This window comes from Gastrolobium bilobum, unplaced genomic scaffold (genome assembly GCF_033153095.1).
Source record: "Gastrolobium bilobum isolate Gb01-03AN ecotype WA unplaced genomic scaffold, APGP_CSIRO_Gbil_v1 utg1374, whole genome shotgun sequence".
Lineage (NCBI taxonomy): Eukaryota > Viridiplantae > Streptophyta > Magnoliopsida > Fabales > Fabaceae > Gastrolobium > Gastrolobium bilobum.
The window spans coordinates 135,863-157,548 of NW_026897474.1; the positions used below are offsets into that span (position 1 = coordinate 135,863).

Sequence of the window (21,686 nt, forward strand, 5' to 3'; positions counted from 1 at the left end):
ATATATATATATATATATATATATATATATATATATATATAGGTAGGATCCTTTGACATCAGTGTTAAATATGAATTTTGACACCTCATATGAGAGCCGTTAGATCAAAAAAGATCAACGACTCTAATTTGTAAGCATGTGACACATTGATTTTTTTTATCTAACGGCTATTAGATGACACCTCAGTTGAGAGCCATTAGATCACAAAAAATCAATGGTGTCACATGCTTACGAATCAGAGTCGTTGATCTTTTATGATCTAACGGCTCTCAGATGAGGTGTCAAATTTGAAATTTGACACTGGTGTCAAATGATCCTATCTCATATATATATATATATATATATATATATATATATATATATATATATATATATATATATATATATATCAACTCACACTATCAATATTAGAGACAATTAAATAAACTCGTGTTAGTAAGTCATATCTTCAAAGTTTAAAAATATAAAAATAGCTCAAAATACTAAGAATATATTCCGGATCAATTCAAAGTCAGTTCCAAAACATATACGAATCAGTTCGGATTTAATTCAAAATCGATCAGAAGACGAACCAGTTCTAGATCCATTTCAAAACCGATTATGAAATGTGTTCCAAAACCGGATTTAAATAAAATTCGGTTTTGGAACTATGTGTACTTAAATGTGTCCCCACAGAACAAGAGCTACCTTAAACTGACGAAAATACCTGTTTGGCATATCTATTGCTAAATAGATTTACAACAAAATTGTATCGTAAGGAGAAAAATCAAATTCCTCAATATTCAACATCATGTTGTAGTACAACATACATCATGTCAAGTAATAAGGCAAAACTGGGAAGCCTATATTTATGTCTGCCAACCATGATTATGAGGCTGCAGCAGATGATGTTTGCTTCTTCAATCCAAATAGATTCTCAAATAACTTCGGAGCCATAGGAGGAAGATTCGTTGGTTGAGGAGCCATAAAATTTACTATCTTTTCATGAACATTGTACCTTCAACACCAAATCATTCAAAATCTTTCTCACTTCACAAAGACGAAGGCAAGATATATGCATGAAAACAGAAAAATAAAAGTTGACAGTGATCTTGATACCTTAACTTGCGACTTTTAGAGGCACGACGATCAACAATTTTTCTTTTCTTCGTTTGCATTCTCTTCAAAGCATAAAATGCTTTCTCTGTACAAATGGAAAGAGCAAAAAATGAGAAAATGGACTTGCACAGTTAAAGAAAGCACATTTCAATAAAATTTTCAGGGATATAACTAACAATTATATAGTGGTGAAAATTCACATGTAAATTCCAGCCTCTGAAAGTTTTCAACTGACCGTTTGGGGGATGGTGATTACAAGAGTAACTACTAGATAATTCTACATCCCTTCCCTGTTTTTAGCTTTCCAAAATGCATATCCATGTTTTTTTTAGAATCTTGGTGGGAAAATTAGCACGGTTTTCAGAAGCAGCAAGCATTCGGCAATAGATCACATTTCATATACCTAAGGGAAATGCTAGTTGCTTGTCCAGGGTGCAAGTAAAAAAATTTAGACCGCAAAGAAAGTTAAAGTCAAAACTGTCATGATGGTGAGTCTAGTTAAACACAAATTCAGTCATTTGTACATGTGAAAGGTGGTGTGCCTTTGGAACTGATACAAACCCAACGGTAACACTTCCAGCATCACGTCCAGGTAGGATGTAAATTTTTTAGGATGTATTTCTCAGCATGTATCAGTTATCTTTATGTTGTTAGTAGTGCCATCATTTTAGGAATCCAACCTGTTGCTCGTAATACCTATTTGAAAGGGTGTGTTATTTCAATAAAGGATATCAGAAGTTTGCTCCATTTAGTTTATTCACTATTTTCTAAGCTTAACCTTTTGGCTGAAAAGGAATCTACCAGGAACCCTGTATGCAACATAATATCATACCAAATACCACTCCTAAATGGCAAAACATTTTTATATGTATCATTATAACTGTATAACATATCCATTCACTTAATTTATGATCTTGAAAAGTAAAAACCCTATCTAGTCCAGTGGTATTAGAAGTAGAAATATTACTATAAAAAATTTAATCAACCAAAAAGAACATGTTTACCAGATGATGAAGGATCAACTGTCTCAAAAAATTCTTTCAATAATTGCTGATAAAAGTCAGAGTCGTCCAGAAGTTCAGGATCACCATCAGTATGTGTTTCCTGAGCATGGTTAAATTCAAAATCACGTCATGTTGAAAATTGAAGTGACAAAAAATGAGGAAGATTAAAGAGAGGGGCTGTGTACAAGACAATACAACATACCAATGTTACAAGACAACAACAAGGATCTCTTTGAATACTAATAATAACAATAACACATGCCACAAACAAAAGATTTACACACTAAGACACTTTCTAGCATGTTCGATACCCTTCATCCTCTTCCTAATTTTCAAAAATTCCACTAAATACATCTGATCCCATGAAACTAAAAACAGATACCAAGACAACTTAAAACATGCTTTGTTTAAAAGAGGTATATAATGATCTTTGGAAAATAAATTGTCAGCTACCCAAATGAGGATAGCAACAGTGATTAAGCACAGAACCCCACATGATTTGACACAGACAAACCTTGGTAGGAAACCAGAGAGATAAAGCAACGGAAGGTCAGATGGAGAGAGAGAAACAGGAGGATGAAAGGTGGATTACAATGTGATGGAACATCATGAAGGTGTTGGCAATCCAAATTATGAATTTAGTGGGTATATGATACAAAGGACGCTCAAATAGAAAGAAAACAGGTTTTTTATGTGGAATTACAAAAGAAATTACACTTGATTAGAAGAAATAAAGGGAAAAATTACAAGAGGAAAGATTGAGACAGAAACAAGGTCACAAAAAATTGACAGACTGATTCTCTCCCAGGACCAGGTTCCAAAAATGATCCAATATGTCTCAACATGAAGTCCATCTGAAGTATTTGTAGCCACATGTGTCCTAACTGACTTCTAACTAACTCCTGTTGAGTCAACAGTTACAAATGGAGCTAATCCTCTCTGTCTCTTCCTTTGATACGTCTTACCAAACCTCTTGCCTTAACCGTATCAACACCCCCCCCCCCCCCCCTCCCCAAAACAAATTTAACCACCTTGTCCTCAAGGTAGAAATTAGGAACTGATGATGCGAGTCTGTAAAGTCCTCCCAAATATTTTGAAATAAGGGCATAGATTTGCATTTGATCAATACTTCCATTTTCCCAGGGGTTGATACTCTCCATTGCAATACTTCTTCAGGTTCAGTTTGTAGTTCCCATTCCTTAGATAAATAGATGGCAGAGGCTGTACATAAACAATAGGAGAAATGGCTATTTTGAGCTGCGATGCATGGAATACTGGGTGAACTTTGCAATCAGGGAGAGTTCCAATTTGTAAGGACCATAGTACCTAGGACTTAGCTTCTCATTTACCTTGTGAGCTAAAGACTTCAATCTTTAGGGTTGAATTTTTAAATGAACTAAGTCAACTTCATTAAACACTACCTCCTTCCGATGTAGATCAGCCTAAACCTCCGTCATTCTGTTCTGGGCCTTCACCAAATGTTGTTGTAGTTCATTCAGAAATGAATGACGTTCCTGCCGCATTTTTGAAACCTCATCTATTGTGTTGGCATACTGCCCTTCTCGAAAAATGCAAGGGGAATCACACCCATATAGGGCTTAGAAGGGTGTCACAACCGTGGACTCTCATGAGTGGTGTCGTACCAAAATTTTACTCAATGTAACCATTTAGGCCATTGTTTTGGCTTTGGGCTACAAAAACAGCTTAAGTTTCCAAACAGTGATTAACAACCTCGGTTTAACCATTGGATTGAGGATGATAAGCAGTGAAGCAGTGGTGTAATTAAGTTTAGTACTTGCACTTTTGAATAATTCTAACACTTGAATATAAAATAATATGTTGTGTAGCAAGCTAATACAAAGAGTTACAATAAATAGAGACCCTAATGGACTTAAGTGAGAAGTCCAGACCTAATCCAAAACTAAAGAGGAAAAGAATGTTTACAGATAGAGAAGTAATCTGCACAAATCTTCTATAATACCCCGTTAATCCCAAAAATCCTCTCAGTCCTTTTATATCTTTGGGTGCTGTCCATCCTTTCATGGCCGGGACCTTACTGGGGTCCCCCTTCTGCTGTGATGACATGCCCCAAGTATTCCATTTGATTCTTGCCAAAACAGCATTTCTTTCTGTTGCATACCAGAGAATTAGATCGTAGCGACTCAAAAAGCAAACGCAAATGCTCCAAGTGTTCCTTTCTGTCCTTGTTGTACACCATAATATCATCAAAGAATACTAACGCAAACTTTCTCAAAAACGGCCGTAGGACCTCATTCATAAGGGCTTGGAATGAGGAGGGTGCATTTGTCAAGCCAAAGGGCATCACTAGATATTCGTAATGCCCTTGATGCATTCTAAACGCTATCTTTGGTATGTCCTCCTCGAGCATCCTTATCTGGTGAAAACCAGATTTCAGGTCGAGCTTAGAAAATATGGTTGAGCCTCCAAGCTCATCCACAATCGGAATAGGGAATTTATCAAGAACGATCAACTTGTTCAAGGCTCTGTAATCAACACAGACCCTCCAGCTACCATCCTTTTTCTTCACCAAAATCATTGGGATGGAGTAAGGGCTGGTACTGTATTAATCAGCCCATCCCCAAGCAATTCCGCCACCTAATTCTCAATTTCAGATTTCTGATAATGGGGGTACCTGTAGGGGCGTATATTTGGCACCTCGCTTCCTGGTTTCAGATTCATTGCATGATCTTGTTCCCGTTTTGGTGGTAGCTTTCTGGTCTTTTGGAAAATATCCTCGTATTCTGTTAACAATTTTTCTAGCTCATCCCACTGAACCTCGTCACCCCCTTCGCTTTCCTTTTTTGATTTCAAGAAAAATCCTTGACCATGATCTTGCAGGGCCTTCACAACAGACGTCAGTGAAGCAACCAAATGGGACAAAGATGGATCTCCTTTGATGACCACTTCTTGTTCTCCCCGTACGAACTTCAAGGTCAAGTCCTTGAAATTAGCTTTATCTCCCCTAGTTGAGTCAGCCAATCCAATCCGAGGACCACGTCAGCACTTCCCAAGTCAAAAATGTAGAGATCTTGAACAACCAGCGTCCCTTGAAGCAGGATACTTACCTCCTTACACACCCCTTGGCAGCAAACCTTATGGCCATCTCCCACTTCTACGTTGTAGGTTTGAGTCTCCGTCACTCTTAGCCCCAGCTGTTCAGCCACCCCTCTCCTTATGAAATTACTCGACGCTCCACAATGTACCATTACAACAACTTTGGACCCCAGAATCTCCCCCCATGCTTTGAGTGTTTGGCTTGAAGTGAACCCTAGTAAACTTTGCATCGAAAGTTGCAGAGCCATCTCTTCCTCTCTCTCTCTTGGGGATCCTCTTCCACATGCTCAGCCCCATCACCCACAGGCTCCTGTCTTTCACCACTGTCTTCATCGTCAACAATCATCACCTGGAGCTGCTTGAATGGACATCTGTGGTTCGGGTTCCGGCGATCGTTGCATGTGAAGCACAGCCCTTTTGCTTGTCGTTCCCTGATCTCCGCCGGTGAGAGTCGCTGGTTGCTATTCGCCTGACTTTCAGTAGCGTGACCACCATCGGCGTTTTGATAGCCCCCTTTCGCAGCCGTAGCCCTTTGTTGTTCTTCATTTGGTGCCCTAATTGACTGAGAAGCTGTGTGATTTGGATTAGTTGAATTGGGTTGTCCCAAGACCCGACCCGCTCCAACCTCTGCCTGCTTGTGGGCTGGTCCAGCCTCGTTGGGTTTGTCCCCCTCGGTGGGGCCCAAACGATCCGGTCTTTCCCCCTGCCCCTAACCCTTTCTCCTTCCACGCTTCGTTCCTCTTCTCTATTTTCAGAGAGAACTTCATCATGTCTATCAAGTTTATGGCGGGACTCATCATCAGCTCTTCGTGTATACTGCTTCGAACGCCATTGAGCCACGCTCCTTTCAACAGGTCTTCGTCCTCAAATCGTAGGGCTCCAATCACCTCAAATTCTCGTCTAAATTCTGCCATCGTGCCAACTTGCTTGAGCGTGTATAGTGCTCTGTATCAGGGCTTCCGGCTGAAACCTACTCAACAACTCTCGTCGGAAAAACTCCCAATCAGCATTGGGGTTGTATCTTTCGGAAAAACTCCACGGAAAAACTCAACACTGGAATGAAGGGAAAGAATTAGTATAAATAGGGAATAGTAGAAGGATGGAAGTATCTTTGGGACTTGGAACTTTGGGCACCTCTTGGGTGATTGGGAGGGTCTAGAGCCTCTATAATTGCTCTAGAATTATCTTACACTATTTCCCTTTTTGTTATAGCATTTCCAGTTCATTGTATTTCCCTTTTCTTGTTAAATTGTCTCTGAGTTGTTACCATTTTCATATTGTAATACAGATATAGATACATCTATATACAGATGTGTTCCTTTTCCATAATCCACTGTGTGTTAGATTTATTTTTTGGTTGGTCTCTATCAGCCTCCCTATCAAATAATGTTTCCACTTTTGAACTGCAAATACAATTGTCATTAGCTTCTTTTCATAAACGTATTTACCTAAGGCTCGAGGAGAAAACCCCCTAACTAATATAACCTATGGACCCATCTTGTATTAAAACAACACCATATCCCTTGCCTGAGGCATCTGTACAACCAAATACCTCGCAAAATCTCTTTGTCTTTGTAACGTAGAGGACCAACCACACACTCAAAGGCAGTATGTATTTAGCCACGCTTCTTGTTTGACGAAGAGTAAGCAATGGCTTGTATGGGTTGTCCTTCATTTCAGGTTGGAATTGACTCAATTTTAGAACGAAATTTTGTCCAACAAGTATTAACCATGTTTAACTTCCACCACCGATACCAATTCAACGTTTCCCCTTCCAGAGTCAAGAGCACCAACGGTAACTTCTTTGTTTCTTCAATTTCGTTTACAAAAAGTATCGTTCAGTTTTGTTTAACCAGCCATACACGTCCTCACTAAAAATAGAGGTAATTCCAACTTCCTCGCCTTTAGCCTCCATTCGGTAAAACCCTCCATCTGAAGTTTCAGATTCATGATCGCTTCGTCTCTGTTAGAATATTAGATATGATATGATTAGATTTGATTAGATATGATTGGATTCTGTCTTATCCGTAAATAGTCTGACTGTATTCTGACTGTATTAGGATTAGGTTTGGATTAGGTTTGGGCCTTACACTTAAGCCCATTAGGGTCTCTATATATTGTAACTCTCTGACACAGATCAATACACAACGTATTCTTTTACATTTAACTTGGTACCAGAGCTATTTCGTTCTGGGAACCCTCGCTTCCGCTTAGAAATCTTGTTCTTCGCTTTAAAACCTAAGCCCACTGCTTAGGAGTCATCTTTTCTTTGTCGTGCGTCCTTCCGGTAAGACATCAAAGGCTGTAAATCCTCTCCAGGCATCTTCTGCACGTGTCCACATCCCCAAACAGTCACCGGAGCACCATCAGCCACCGTCAGCCACTGTTCAGGCTGCCGGAGTACTTTTCCGGCGAGTTTTCAGTCTGGAACGAACGCGAACAGAACCCTCTCCTCCCGGCGACCTGCTCTGTGGAAGTCCGGCCACCATCGGAGTTGTCACGCGCTCTCACGCGCCTCCAGTCTTCTCTGCGCGTGGGCTTCACGCGCCACCTTCTGCCGGCGCGTGAGCACTATTCCGGCGGCTTTTTCCGGCCGGTCTTGGACAGAGAAGCTCGTCTTCTCCTCCTCTTTCTGGATCTGTGGTTGGTTCTTTGTGGGTCTGACTTTTTGTGCGCACCTCTTCTTGATTGGTGATCAGGTTCGTTTCTCTTTATTCGGTTTGTATCTTTGTGATTTGATACTATGGCAGCAAACCCTCCAATTCATTCGGAGGTCAAGTCTCCATCTCCTCCTTTGAGAAATTCTCCCAATATCATCTCTACCAATATTGGGTCCATTACCTCTTCAAAATTGAAGGGATCTGTTAATTACAAGAACTAGGCCACCTCGGTTCGAGTTTGGTTCTTTGGACAAGGATATGGGAACCATCTCACAACTAAGTCTACTGATGTCCCTAAGGAGGACAAGTCTGATTGGGAAAAGATTGACAACCAGCTTCTGAGTATCCTCTGGCAATCCATTGATCCGATTGTCTTGGATATCTTTTATTCATTTCAAACTTGCACTGAAGTGTGGGAGGAAGCAAAAAACCTCTACACTAATGATGTTCAGCAGCTCTATTTCATCATCTCAGTTTATGGAATTGAGCAAATCATCCGACATTCAGATGGAGACATATATTGGCAAGAGTCGCTCTTTGATGCAGGCATATTTGGATATGCTGCCTTACCCTACTAATGCTACTGCATATCGGAAACAGGTGGAACGTCTCTTTATGGTTGCCACACTTTCTGGCCTTCCCGAAGAATATGATAATGTTCGTGATACTATCTTGACTAGTGGGGAGCCTGATCTATCCATGACGTATCAGCGTCTTCTGAATTTGAATAAGAAATCTGCTCCTGCATCGTCTTCTGCTGTTGATTCTACTGCTCTAGTTTCCCGTACTGATTTTCGCGGGCATATTGGAGGTGGACGTGGTCGTGGTAGAGGGCCAGGAGGCCGGGGCCCAGGAGGGCCAGGAGGACGGGGCCCAGGAGGTCGTGGCCCAGGAGGTCCAGTCGGACGTGGTCGGCGACCTCGTTGTCATTACTGTCAGCAACTTGGTCATTATGAGGAACGCTGCTACACCAAGTATCCTCACATGCGACCTTCTTTTGCTGCTAATGTAGCTCAATCGGATACTGCTTCAAATGGTTCAGTCTCTCTCTCCTCTGAAGAATATGCAGCATTCCAGGCCCTTCTCAGGAAGTCCTCTCCTCAATCTCAGGTCTCTGCTTCAGAAACTGGTAATCCTGTTGCTTGTGTTTCTCATTCTGCATCACTTGGTCCTTGGATATTTGACTCAGGTGCTACTGATCACCTCTGTGGTAATAAGGAACTCTTTTCTTCCCTTACATATTCTAATAATTTACCCTCTTTTACTCTTGCTGATGGAACTAAGGCCCCCGTTCATGAGATTGGACAAATCTGTCCAACCTCCTCATTGACCTTGACATCTGTCTATTACATTCCTCACATCCCTTATAATTTAATATCGGTTAGTAAATTAATCAATTCTCTTAATTGTATTGTCACATTCTCAAACCATTTTGTTTCTGTGCAGGACCCGGGTACAGGGAAGATGATTGGAGTGGGCCGTGAGTCATGGGGTCTGTTCTACCTTGATGTGCCGAGTCCTTCAGTTGCTTGTTCTCTCACAGAATCTCCACAGCTCATCCACAGTCGTCTCGGACATCCTAGTCTTGCGAAATTGCAGAAGATGGTTCCTCTTTTATCCGGTCTTCAAACTTTAGATTGTCAGTCATGTCAGCAAGGAAAGCACATAAGCTCCTCCTTTGCTAATCGAGTCAATAAACGAGCTGATGCTCCTTTTTCAATTATTCATTCAGATGTTTGGGGTCCTAGTCGTAGTGTGTCTATTTTAGGTTTTCGGTATTTTGTCACCTTTATTGATGATTTCTCCCGTTGTACTTGGATTTATTTAATGAAAAACCGTTCTGAGTTGTTTTCTATTTATCAAAAGTTTTCTGCTGAAATTCATACTCAATTTGGTGCTTCTATTCGTATTTTACGTAGTGATAATGCTAAGGAGTATGTTTCTGTTGACTTTTCTCACTTCTTAGCCACACAGGGTACTTTACACCAAACCATTTGTCCTCACACTCCACAACAAAATGGAGTAGCTGAACGTAAGAATAGACATCTCATTGAGATTGCCAGGACTCTTCTTATTCACATGCATGTTCCTCTTCACTTCTGGGCTGATGCAGTCCTTGCTTCTTGCTTTCTCATCAACCGCATGCCTTCATCTGTGCTTAATAATGATATTCCTCATAACTTATTGTTTCCAGATGTTCCTCTCTTTCCTCTATCCCCACATGTTTTTGGTTGTACCTGTTTTGTTCATGATCTCACTCCTGGTAAGGATAAGTTAACATCCAAAGCCTTTAAATGCATTTTTCTTGGTTATTCTCGTCTTCAAAAGGGTTATCGTTGTTACTCTCCTGACCTCAAGCGTTACTTAGTTTTCGCGGATGTCACCTTTTTTGATCAACAACCCTTTAATTCTATCCCATCTCCATTGTCACAGGTTGATCATGTTCTTCCTGTTCCTTTTCTTGACTTGTCTTTGCCAGATGCAGGTGCTTCTACTCCAGATAAGCAATCACCTATTGCTCCAGTACCTAAGGACCGTCCACTTCTCACTTATCAGCGTCGTAAGACAGTACCTCCAGTCGACTCGACCCCTGCTGACTCATTGCCCTCTGCAGTTGATTCTTCCCCTCCGGATCCTTCACCAGAGGCTCTTCCCATTGCTCAAAGAAAAGGTACACGTACTACTCGTAACCCTTATCCTCTTTATACCTTCTTGAGCTATGATCGCCTTTCTCCTCCTCATTTCACCTTTGTTTCTAGTCTTTCTTCTGTTTCTATTCCTAAGACCACAGGTGAAGCACTTTCCCATCCAGGATGGCGCCAAGCGATGCTTGATGAGATGACCGCACTTCATACCAATGGCACTTGGGACCATGTTTCTGCTCCTCCAGAGAAGTCTATAGTTGGTTGTCGCTAGGTGTTTACTGTGAAAGTTGGACCTGATGGCCATGTTGATCGTCTCAAGGCACGCCTAGTTGCCAAGGGTTTTACTCAAATCTTTGGCCTTGATTATAGCGATACATTCTCTCCAGTCGCTAAGATGGCGTCCGTCCGCCTATTTCTTGCCCTTGCTGCTGTTCGTCACTGGCCACTCCTTCAACTTGACATCAAAAAAGCCTTTCTTCATGGTGATTTACAAGAAGAAGTTTACATGGAGCAACCACCTGGTTTTGTTGCTCAGGGGGAGTCTGGGAAGGTATGTCGTCTTCGAAAATCCTTATATGGTCTCAAGCAGTCTCCTCGAGCATGGTTCAGTCGCTTCAGTTCTGCTGTACAGGCGTTTGGCCTAATTCGCAGTAAAGTTGACCATTCTGTATTCTATAGGATTACATCTCCTAACAAGTGCATCTATTTGTTAGTCTATGTTGATGACATCATCCTCACCGGAAGTGATCAAGACGGAATCCATCAGTTAAAACAACATTTATTCAGTGCATTTCAAACAAAGGACCTTGGGAAGCTGCGTTACTTCTTGGGAATTGAGGTGGCGCAATCTAGACAGGGCATTTCTATCTGTCAAAGGAAGTATGCCTTGGATATCCTAGAGGAGACTGGTATGTTGGGGTGTAAACCAGTTGATACACCCATGGATCCTAATGTTAAGTTATTGCCCAGACAGGGGGAGCCGTTATCTGATCCTGGACGTTATCGAAGGCTGATTGGGAAGCTCAATTATCTTACTGTGACTAGGCCAGATATTTCTTTCGTTGTCAGTACGGCCAGTCAGTTCCTTGATTCCCCTTGTGATTCACATTGGGATGCTGCTGTGAGGATCCTCCGATACATCAAAGGAGCACCAGGAAAAGGTTTGTTGTATTCGGATCAGGGAAATACAGAAATTTGTGGTTACTCAGATGTCGATTGGGCAGGATCACCCTCGGACAGACGCTCTACTTCTGGTTATTGTGTCTTCTTCGGAGGAAACTTAATCTCATGGAAAAGCAAGAAACAACCTGTTGTTTCCTGATCTAGTGCAGAAGCTGAGTATCGTGCAATGGCAAATACTACCTGTGAGTTGATCTGGTTAAAGCAGTTGATTCAGGAGCTTCATCTTTGTGAACAGAAACAACCCATGACACTCATCTGTGATAATCAAGCTGCGCTACATATATCCTCTAATCCTGTTTTTCATGAGAGGACCAAACATATAGAGATTGATTGTCACTTCATTCGGGAAAAGATTCAGTCAGGAGAAATCAAGACAGCTTTTGTCAACTCGTCTAATCAACTAGCAGATGTTTTCACTAAAGCTCTTAGAGGTCCTCGGGTTGAATACATTTGTAACAAGCTTGGTGCTCATAATATATACGCACCAGCTTGAGGGGGAGTGTTAGAATATTAGATATGATATGATTAGATTTGATTAGATATGATTGGATTCTGTCTTATCCGTAAATAGTCTGACTGTATTCTGACTGTATTAGGATTAGGTTTGGATTAGGTTTGGGCCTTACACTTAAGCCCATTAGGGTCTCTATATATTGTAACTCCCTGACACAGATCAATACACAACGTATTCTTTTACATTTAACTGTCTCTAACATTCTCTTCACTAGCCATCATTGTGTCTCCTTCCACCGATGTTTTGTAATACCTCATCAAGACATCTAACGATTTCCATCTGGCACTTTTCAATGCGTCCCCCTCTCTCTTAACAATTCCTCAAAACCAACTTCCATATTGCGTGTAATCACCATCCAGAGAGCTCCCAGATCAAAGCTCTAATACCAGTTGATACAAAAGACACTCAAAGAAAAGAAAATAAAACAGGTTCTTTAATTTAATTAAGTTGAACCTAAATTAGATTCAGCCAAACTAGTACAAAAAATGTGGAATTACAAAAGAAATTACACTTGATTAGGAGAAAGTGTGAATAACCAATTCAACCCAAAAACTTAACTTGTTAAGTGAAGGCCCATCAATGGTTTATATACTTATCTAACACGCCCCCTCACACGAGAGTCCACTGGGCACGAAGGGTGGATAATACACAAGCCCACATAACTGCGCTAGAAATTCCATAAGAGAAAGTGGGGGCGTTGAGAATCGAACCCGTGACACTGAGGCTCTGATACCATGTAAAGAACCAATTCAACGCAAAAACTTAAGTTGTTGGGTGAAACTACATTAATGGTTTTATATATCTTTAACACGCCCCCTCACACAAGAGCCCATTGGGTTTGAAGGGCGGATAATGCATAGGCTCACCTACCTGTGCTAAGAAACTCCACAATACTGAATTAATTATTAATTAAATTGGGGGGGCGGTGAGGATCAGATCCAAGACACAAGACCTGATACCATATAAAGAACCAATTCAACCCAAAAGCTTAAGTTGTTAAGTGAAGACTCATCAATGGTTTATATACTTATCTAACTAAAAGAAAAGGAAAAATTATTTGAGAATTCAAGAGAAGGTCACGACGAGACAAGCCGTTTCTCATTAACGATAGGTGTCAAGTGGAAGTATAGTAATGTATGCAGTTGAGGCATCCTAACAGACCGGTAAGAGAAAAGATTGAGACAAAAACAAGGTCGAAGCAAATTGAGAGGCCCTAATTCTCTCCCAGGTCCAGGTTCCAAAAATGATCCAATATGTCTCAACATAAAGTCCCTCTGAGTATTAGTAGCCACGTGTGTCCTAACTTACTTCTAATTAACTCCTGCTAGGTCAATAATTACAAGTGGAGCTGACCCCCTATGTCTCTTCCTTTCATACACCTTACCAAAACTCACACTTGCCTTTACCGTAATAGTATATCACAAACAATTCCTTATAAAATGGTCTAATTTCTGGCAACTACACAATTTTTACCACTGGTTATCATAAAATAATGTGAAAATATTGAAAGGGGAACCATTCAAGACCTAAGGCTAAGCAACATGCTACCACCCCATAGAAAGTTATTAGTTGATCACCAAGCACATAAGTGATAACAAAGCAACACATAAAAATTATTAATTTATAAGACTTACCACTTCTTTAGAGTTATCATTAACGTCAGGAACCTGGAGACATATGCCAGTAAGTGTCAATGACAAAGGTAAATAGATCAGCCTTTTACTTAAGTTAGCATACTTTTTATGGCTGCTTCAGCATACTATGGAATCTGCAACATGCTTTTAAACAACAAAGATTAAGATACTGACTTACAGCTCCAAACATATTAATAGCTGATCTTCTCAGTTGCATCTGCTTGATCATTCTACTTGGATCCCTCATATAAGCAGCAACTTGATTACTAATATCCTGTTACGGGACAACAAATTAGGAGTAAAAGAACCTGCCTACCACATAGTAGGAATCCCAGTCCGTTTAAAGAACCTAACCTGATTAAAAGCATGCAATTTGCCTTTAATGGCAGCAGCACCGGTTGTCACTTGTGTCATCCTCTGCCATTTGTTGATTGACTTGTCTCTGAAAGATGCTACACTACAAGATACAATCATGAATAGCATCAGCCATGCATAAAGATGAGGAGCAGAATATGTTTAAGATAGAAATGCATATAAGTTACAAAAAATGCATGATATGAGAAGATTCAAGAATAATTGATGCAGAGAAGGGGCTCATGAAACAAAAGCTAGAAATCTCAACGCTGCAGCACCTGGAGAAAATGAATGACTAGCAGAGTGACAGTGCAATGAGAAGATGATAAAAAATTACCTCTTGTGCATCTGAGAAATCTGTGACCACTCTTGATCAAGATTGCCTTCCAAATGCTTAGAAGCTTCTAAATCTTTTGATGACCTTTCTGAACCTTTAACAGGGTTTTGGGGGGGGAGGGAAGAGGAAAAAGAAAAAGAAAAAATTATAATAAAATAGAATAAAAATATATAAGAGAAAAAAAATATAAAAACAAATAAGAAGGAAAAAGTGAATTAGAGAGGAAATAAATAAATTATCTTACATAAAATCAATGTGTAGTATAAAATTAATTATCTTGTATACTTAATCTTCAGTATAGTGACCATCCCTCTATAGCATTTTTGAGCCTGTTGTTCACACCACTATCTGTAGTTCAGGCAGTAAACTATAGGCCTACATAAAGAACACTATGCCAGTTCTCCACTCCCCAACAATGTAATTAAATTTCCAATAATTTTGCAAAACTACAGCAACTAAAGGGCAAACCCCGTTGCAAGAGTAGAGATGAAGGTCAATTGTACGCAACCTTACCCTAACAATATACATACATTCTCAAGTGTACCTGCATAAATTATACTAGAATAGGTACCATATGTCGGCATAAAGATAAAACTTAATTTTATTTGATTGATAATTTTTTATTGTTAAATTTAAAAACTATTAACACACACAAAAAAAAAAAGGAACTGAATGAAACTGACTTAAAATTGCAATATAATTAAAAACAATTACATAAAGTTCTTAAAACTAGAAAAGAGTAAGTGGTAGACTCTTCTTGTTATGCTTGACATTTCTCTATCTCTTTTCTTAATAAAACAAAATATTTGGGCTAAAAATGGAAAAATAGTACACCAAATGGAGGAATCTGCTTCCTATAAATGTAATGAAGCACGTAGTATAGATTAACCAGATAGTCTGTTAGGAATCTCCAAACAGAGTGAGTTTTCAGAGAGAAAGAACTGAGAAACAAAGAAAAGAGAAAGAATCCTTCTGTATTGATTTACCAAATCACAAAGAACAAAGGAAAGAAATGTCCTCCAAGATTTTTCCCTTACAACTGAGCTACTGCTCTGTTTTTCCAAACCAGCAAATCTGAATCTCCTTCTTCGACCCTCTCCTGTTATTTAAACTAATTATCTAGTTCTAACAACTTTAACCACCCAAGTTGATATGATCCCAGCTTTAAGGGTGCATGTGAGGGAACATTATAGGGGAATAATCATTCTGCTGACTCAGCTAATCAGATGCAACCAAATGTAACTAACTCTAACAGAATGGGTGGCATGGGAGGTGAGGTAAGGGTGGTTAAATAGGGAAGGTGTGAGGCTAGATGGAGCTTCGGAAATCTTTGGCCTGGGATTGGAATTTGGGAGAGACCAGTAGCCTCTCCAATTGCTATGGGTTAATCTTTTCTTTTCAGTTCTTTAATTTTCTCTTCTGTTCTTTTATTTTCCAGCAATCTGTAGTTTCTTATAATGGCTATTTAGCCTCAATGGATATTGTAACTCCACTGGATTCTCGTTGAACCAGTGCTTAGAAATATCAATTTCACTGTTATTTCCTACTTTCCCTTAATTCCTTGTTGATTCCTATCACAAGCATAGTTATCATATTCAGATACCTCTTCCACCCATACATTTCTTCCCTAACAAAAACTTTTATGATTTTCAACTTCTGGCAGAATCATGTCCTACTCCTAACTTTTCCTTCTCAGTTCTTGCAACCATTTTCAGCTAGATGTCTATTCCATGCTTGATAGATGTTTTAGCACCTTACTTCAATAACCAAGCTGGTTAAAGAATATGATAGGCCTATAACCAACAAAAAACTTGGTGACAACTCATGAAAGTCTTCCAAATGGATAAGTTGCTATATGCTTCAACTACATAATACTAAAATAGAAGCGAAGCATAGTCCATATAACAGATACATCTAAAAAGGGGAAAACAAGATAAATCCCTTGAACAAAATCCATATTCCTGAATCAACTATGGTGCTAGTATTGCTATTTCTTACAGGGAATGCTCTATTATATGTAACCCCCAATAGTAACTCCAAAGATATGTCACAAGCATCAAAGTAAACAAGGTGTGGACAGAGCAGAAAATGAAACAAGACAGAGAAATCATAGAAGAAACTAGAAAGGGGGATAAGAAAAATAAAGAAATAAGTTACCATTTGTGGATTGGGTAATCAACGGATTATTTGCAAACAGAGCCTGGAACAGGGAAAGAAATCAGTGACTAATGAAATTGCAGGAGGTCAAACATAATATTGTAAATATAACAATGTAACAACTTTATAGTTTTCATATGACAAGACATAGAGAAATATAGAATTGAAACAGCATACAACAACAAACAAGCCTTGTCCACCAAAACATAGTTATGAAACAAACATGAAAATAATTTTCATTCTTTTCTTTTTGATTTAAATTTCCAGGCAAAAATCGCACCTCTTGTAGTTCCAATATAGAATCTAAAGTTTCCTTGGAAGAAGACATCAGATCTGAATATGATTCTCTAACTGTCTCATCTAATTCACAGAATGAAGACCTGATTGGTTCCTGCAGACAATTACCATGCTTGGGTATGACATTAAGATATGACAAAGTAGCAAATCACATTAAATCCAAATGAGTAGAAAAAGACCTGGGGTAACCTATTTGAACTTGAGAATGGCTTCTGAATTAAGAACCTAAGCTCAAGAATTTTGTACCAGAGGGCCTTCAGGTGAAAAGAAATTCAGTTATGTTATTACGAATTCAAAAAAGATGTCAATAGATGATACAGAAGTAAATGTGACAACTACAAATGACAACATCAATATTCGAATTAAGAACTAATAAACATTTTTCACTTACTATAATAAGAAGAAAATGGGGAAACAGAAGATTAAATAAATGGAAAAAAAGCCTAAACCTCAATGAAACATAAAGCATTGGTCAGGACACAAGTCAAATAATAACACCACACCTTCTGGCTTTTTACAGCTTGACCTTTAAGGAGATCTTCATCTTTATGATGCTTCAAGTTCTTCAAAGTATCTCTGAAGGTAGGAAGTTAAATTTGTCATGTTTCACAATCGACAGTTCGACACAATCTTATAGATTACGAAAGGGAAATAATATAATTGGTTCACCATATCTCAGGTCCTTCATAGAAAAAACTAACTATAACATTTAGCAGGATGACTCATATGAACCATCAGGTTGATAGCTGACTAGAATTCTCACATTAATATATAGCTTAGCAACCAAGCAGCATAATATTCCACATTAATGTATCTGGAAAAGCAATATCTTGCAGATATTTTTGCAATGCACATTATGAAAAGACGTGACAACTCTTAGTCTTAAAAGGCAGTGCTACTGGAAAAGAGCACAAGTTAATAATAATAAAAAAAAAAAACCACTCCCCGTTAAACCCGACTAGCGAGTGTGGAGTGGAGAAAATCCTTGTACGCAGCCTTACCCTTGCATAATTGCAAAGAGACCGTTTCCTGGATTCGAACCCATGACCTTTCAGTCATGAAAGAACAGTTTTACCACTGCTCCGGTTCGCCCTCTTTCACAAGTTAATAACAGTAATAAAAATAATAATAATAATAAGAACAATCCTAATCAGCTGATCGTGACTGATTAGGTACATAATGGTTATTCCAAGAGATGATTCATTAGGTTACATTGGACTACCAGCAAATAAACAGATTAATATATATAGTGAAAACACATCTAAAATGTTAATCTGAGCCAACCTTCATTTACATTTTAAAGATATACACAGCAATCAATCTGACTGTTGTCTCTGTATTATGTTTGATACAACAAGATATAATTTATGCAAAATTAAATATTACACGCTTAACACAAACAGAACCAGTATAACAAGTACATTAAACCAAAAATAAAGACTTCACTGAAATATGTCCAAGATAAATGTATATCAAATGTTAAATGGAATCTTACAACTCCTGGTGATAAAGATCCCTATACTCTTTCTCAAGCTGTTCCATCTCATCATTTTCTACTGCCCTATTTTCTTCCCCATCTGTTCCCTCCTCTCCATGTTCTTCTTCTTCTTCTTCCTCCTCCTCCTCCTCCTCCTCCTCACCGTCTTCATCAACATAATCATCCTCCACCTACATCAGTAAAATAATCCTTAATCACAGTTCACAAAGAAATCACTAAGGTTATCCATCATAATAAAACTTTGCATCAACACTTACCTCCTCGTACTCCATATCATTGTATTCATCCGAATCACTGTCACTGTTTCGCATTTTTTTAGATTTCTTCGCAGATAATCCCATTTTCATCCTAAATTTAAATTTGAAAAAAAAAATATCATGTTGCCTATCTATCAAAAACATTAGTAATTAATTAACCACTATGGTACAGTCAACGAAGAAGACAAAGGTGAATTGTCCATGTGAACCCTCACAAGAAGGGGAAAAGTTGAAACTGGTGGTGGAGTGGACAACGACGCGAACTAGGTGCTGGTGGAGGCGGTTGCAGTCTTGGCGGTGGCCGTATCGCGGCGGCGGCGGCCTCTTAGCTTAAAGCCTGGTGCGACTCTGAGTACAAAGGAGTGAAATCCAAACTCACATTTAATTGCTTTATTATAATAAAATATTTAAGGGTGTTTACCAAAAAGAAAATAAAAAATATTTAAGGGTTTATCTTTATTCGGTCACAAGAGATATCTAACTAAAACTAAGTAAGGAAATTAACAAAAGTTAATTTGTAAAATTTATATAACAAAAAAATAAAAAAATATTCTTCGTTAATTCTCTCAATTTTTAAAATAATGTAATTTTGTGGAGGTATAAATGGGATATGCGATTTAATTGGACCTACGACCCAGCTTATATTAGAGCAGGCTCAGCCTATTAAATATAGTCAAATAAAATAAACTCATACTTTTAAAAAAACATATTTAAAACATAAGTTATAAGTTTTTTTTTTTTACATATAGGGCTTATAAGCCTACAGGTTGCCTGTATCGTATTATTTATTTTAAATAAATAAATAAATTATTATTTTAATAATTTTGAATAATAAAAAATATTATTTTAAGATGACGGTTATATTTACAAACTCTTATAAATAAATTTTAACGTTGATTTTCGTCAATCTAACTATTATGATTCATTGGATCACACTTATTAATTAATTATTAATTTCCAATAAATTATAACTGTTAAATTAATGAAAATCAAAGGTTAAGATTTGATTGTAAAAGTTTATTAACTATTTATTTTGTAAATATAACATTCCACTTATTTTAATTATTGAATGTCTATTAGGCTTAAATAGAGTAACAAGCCTAAGACAAGGCTTTTGCTTTTTTAAATATAAATCAGGTCATACTTATTATTTGGGCTTACATAAGCTAATAGATCAGGTCAGGCTTAAAGTATTTTACATAAGCTTAGCCTATTTAAGTCAATGCCCAATCCAGCCCATTTTGGTAGATGTGTAAATAGGCCAAGTGACTTGTCAGTGGCCTATAGCTTCGTTTGTTTTTAGCTGGTTTAGAAATAGTACATGTTTGAGCTCATTATGAGACTTATTTAAAAATGAAGCTACAAGCCTATTTAAGCATGTCTGGACTCTAAACCAACATGCCCAACTCGTATTTTTTAATATATAATATTTGATTTTTTTAATAAAATAATATCTCATTATTTTTTAATAAAATAGTATCTTGTTATTTTTTAATAAAATAATATCTTATGATTGTTTAATTTATTTATTTTTTCATTCTTTCTCTTCTCATTTGACAAACACATTTTTTCTTAACCTTAAATTCCTTTATTGTCACTGAACTTCTCACTTATAAGTGCTGCATGCATTTATATATCTTGTTCTTGTTTGTTGGGTACGTGGTTATGTTTGTCTTTTATTTTATTTTATTTTATCTTTATTTATATAATTATCTTTTATTGAAAATTCTCATATAAGTGTTAGGAATGTGGCTTTCATACTCAAGAGGGGGGTGAATTGAGTATTACAAGATTTTCGCAAAAGCCCCCTTCTAGTTTCTAAATAATCATTTCAAGCAAACTTTGATATATGAAAAGCTAATCAATACATTCAAACAATCCTTAATATATAATATATCACAATTATAGAATTTATTCTAGCACATACAAGATATCAAAGAAACAATTAAAGTGCTAGAAATAAAGAGTATAGAGTTTAGAGAATTGCAAACACAATATATCCTAGTTCGGTCACCACCACTTGTGACCTACGTCCAGACTGAAGCCGCTCGATCAGCTCTTTCACTAATGGTCAAGCTTCACGGGTGCTTGACAAACCTTTACAATCTTCCAAGACTTCTGGTTCTTGGATACCTTACAATCTCCAAGTTTACGGGTACTCGGCAATCTTACAATTCACTCTAAATTTACTTAGGTATTTGGCTACCTCTCAAACAATGGGTCTTACAACCCTTTCAACTCAAGAATATAAGGATAGAAATATTTGGAAATGAATATACACTCTCAAAGTGTGGATATACAACTTTAAGCACTATGGGTATACGAATTTTCAAGATATGAGCTCAAATATGTTTGATCTTTGAAAGATATGAAAGAATATGCAAATGATAGTGTAAAAGCTCTCAAAATATGCTTAATATGTGTAGGAATGATGTCCAATGCGTTTTAGAGTCATTGAGAATGTATATATAGTGTTTCCATTGAAAACTAGCTGTTTATAGCCGTTATATGTATTCTGTCACAGTGGTAATCAATTACCAAATGATGGGTAATCGATTACCAACCTGACAACAAGAACATTGTTTCGTATTTTGGGCATAATTTGAGTTATACTTGTCAGATTGATGTGATCTTGGTGTCATTGGAAAGATAAAAGAAAGATTTACAACTTATATGAAGAACACAAGATCCAAATCCATAATCTTGGATACGAAAAAATGTATGGAAGGTAGCAGCAAAATTATGCAACAAATTTTAAGTTCAAATGTGTTCTAACTTGCTTCTAACCACTTTTTGTGAAAGATCTTGACTTGATAAATATGTTTTGAAGTTATAAAATATGTCAAGAATCTTTTCCATGAGTTTTTAAAATTTCTTTCAAGTATATAAAGGTTATGATTATGCAATTCGAAAAACACGTTTACTTTGAGAAAAACTTTGAGCTCATGCAATGCAATCTATCATATACCGTTAC

The 21,686-nt window shown here is 37.8% G+C and overlaps 1 protein-coding gene across 2 annotated transcripts; it reads right to left on the reverse strand.

Moving 5' to 3' along the window:
• Positions 1-605: 605 nt before the first annotated feature.
• On the reverse strand, positions 606-19,075 carry LOC133307224 (uncharacterized). 2 transcript variants are annotated; one of them, XM_061507699.1, is made up of 14 exons: positions 18,928-19,075; positions 18,713-18,803; positions 18,453-18,625; positions 17,461-17,533; positions 17,137-17,211; positions 16,941-17,051; positions 16,661-16,703; positions 14,504-14,597; positions 14,167-14,269; positions 13,991-14,086; positions 13,813-13,845; positions 2,103-2,202; positions 1,099-1,183; positions 606-997 (listed from the first exon to the last, which is right to left on the reverse strand). In XM_061507699.1, exons 2-14 carry the CDS (start codon positions 18,800-18,802, stop codon positions 868-870), a joined length of 1,206 nt encoding a protein of 401 aa, XP_061363683.1. In that variant the 5' UTR covers position 18,803; positions 18,928-19,075; the 3' UTR covers positions 606-867. The 2 variants fall into 2 exon arrangements, with proteins under 2 accessions (XP_061363683.1, XP_061363684.1); XM_061507700.1 differs by having other exon boundaries at positions 18,453-18,600; positions 18,709-18,803.
• Positions 19,076-21,686: the final 2,611 nt, after the last annotated feature.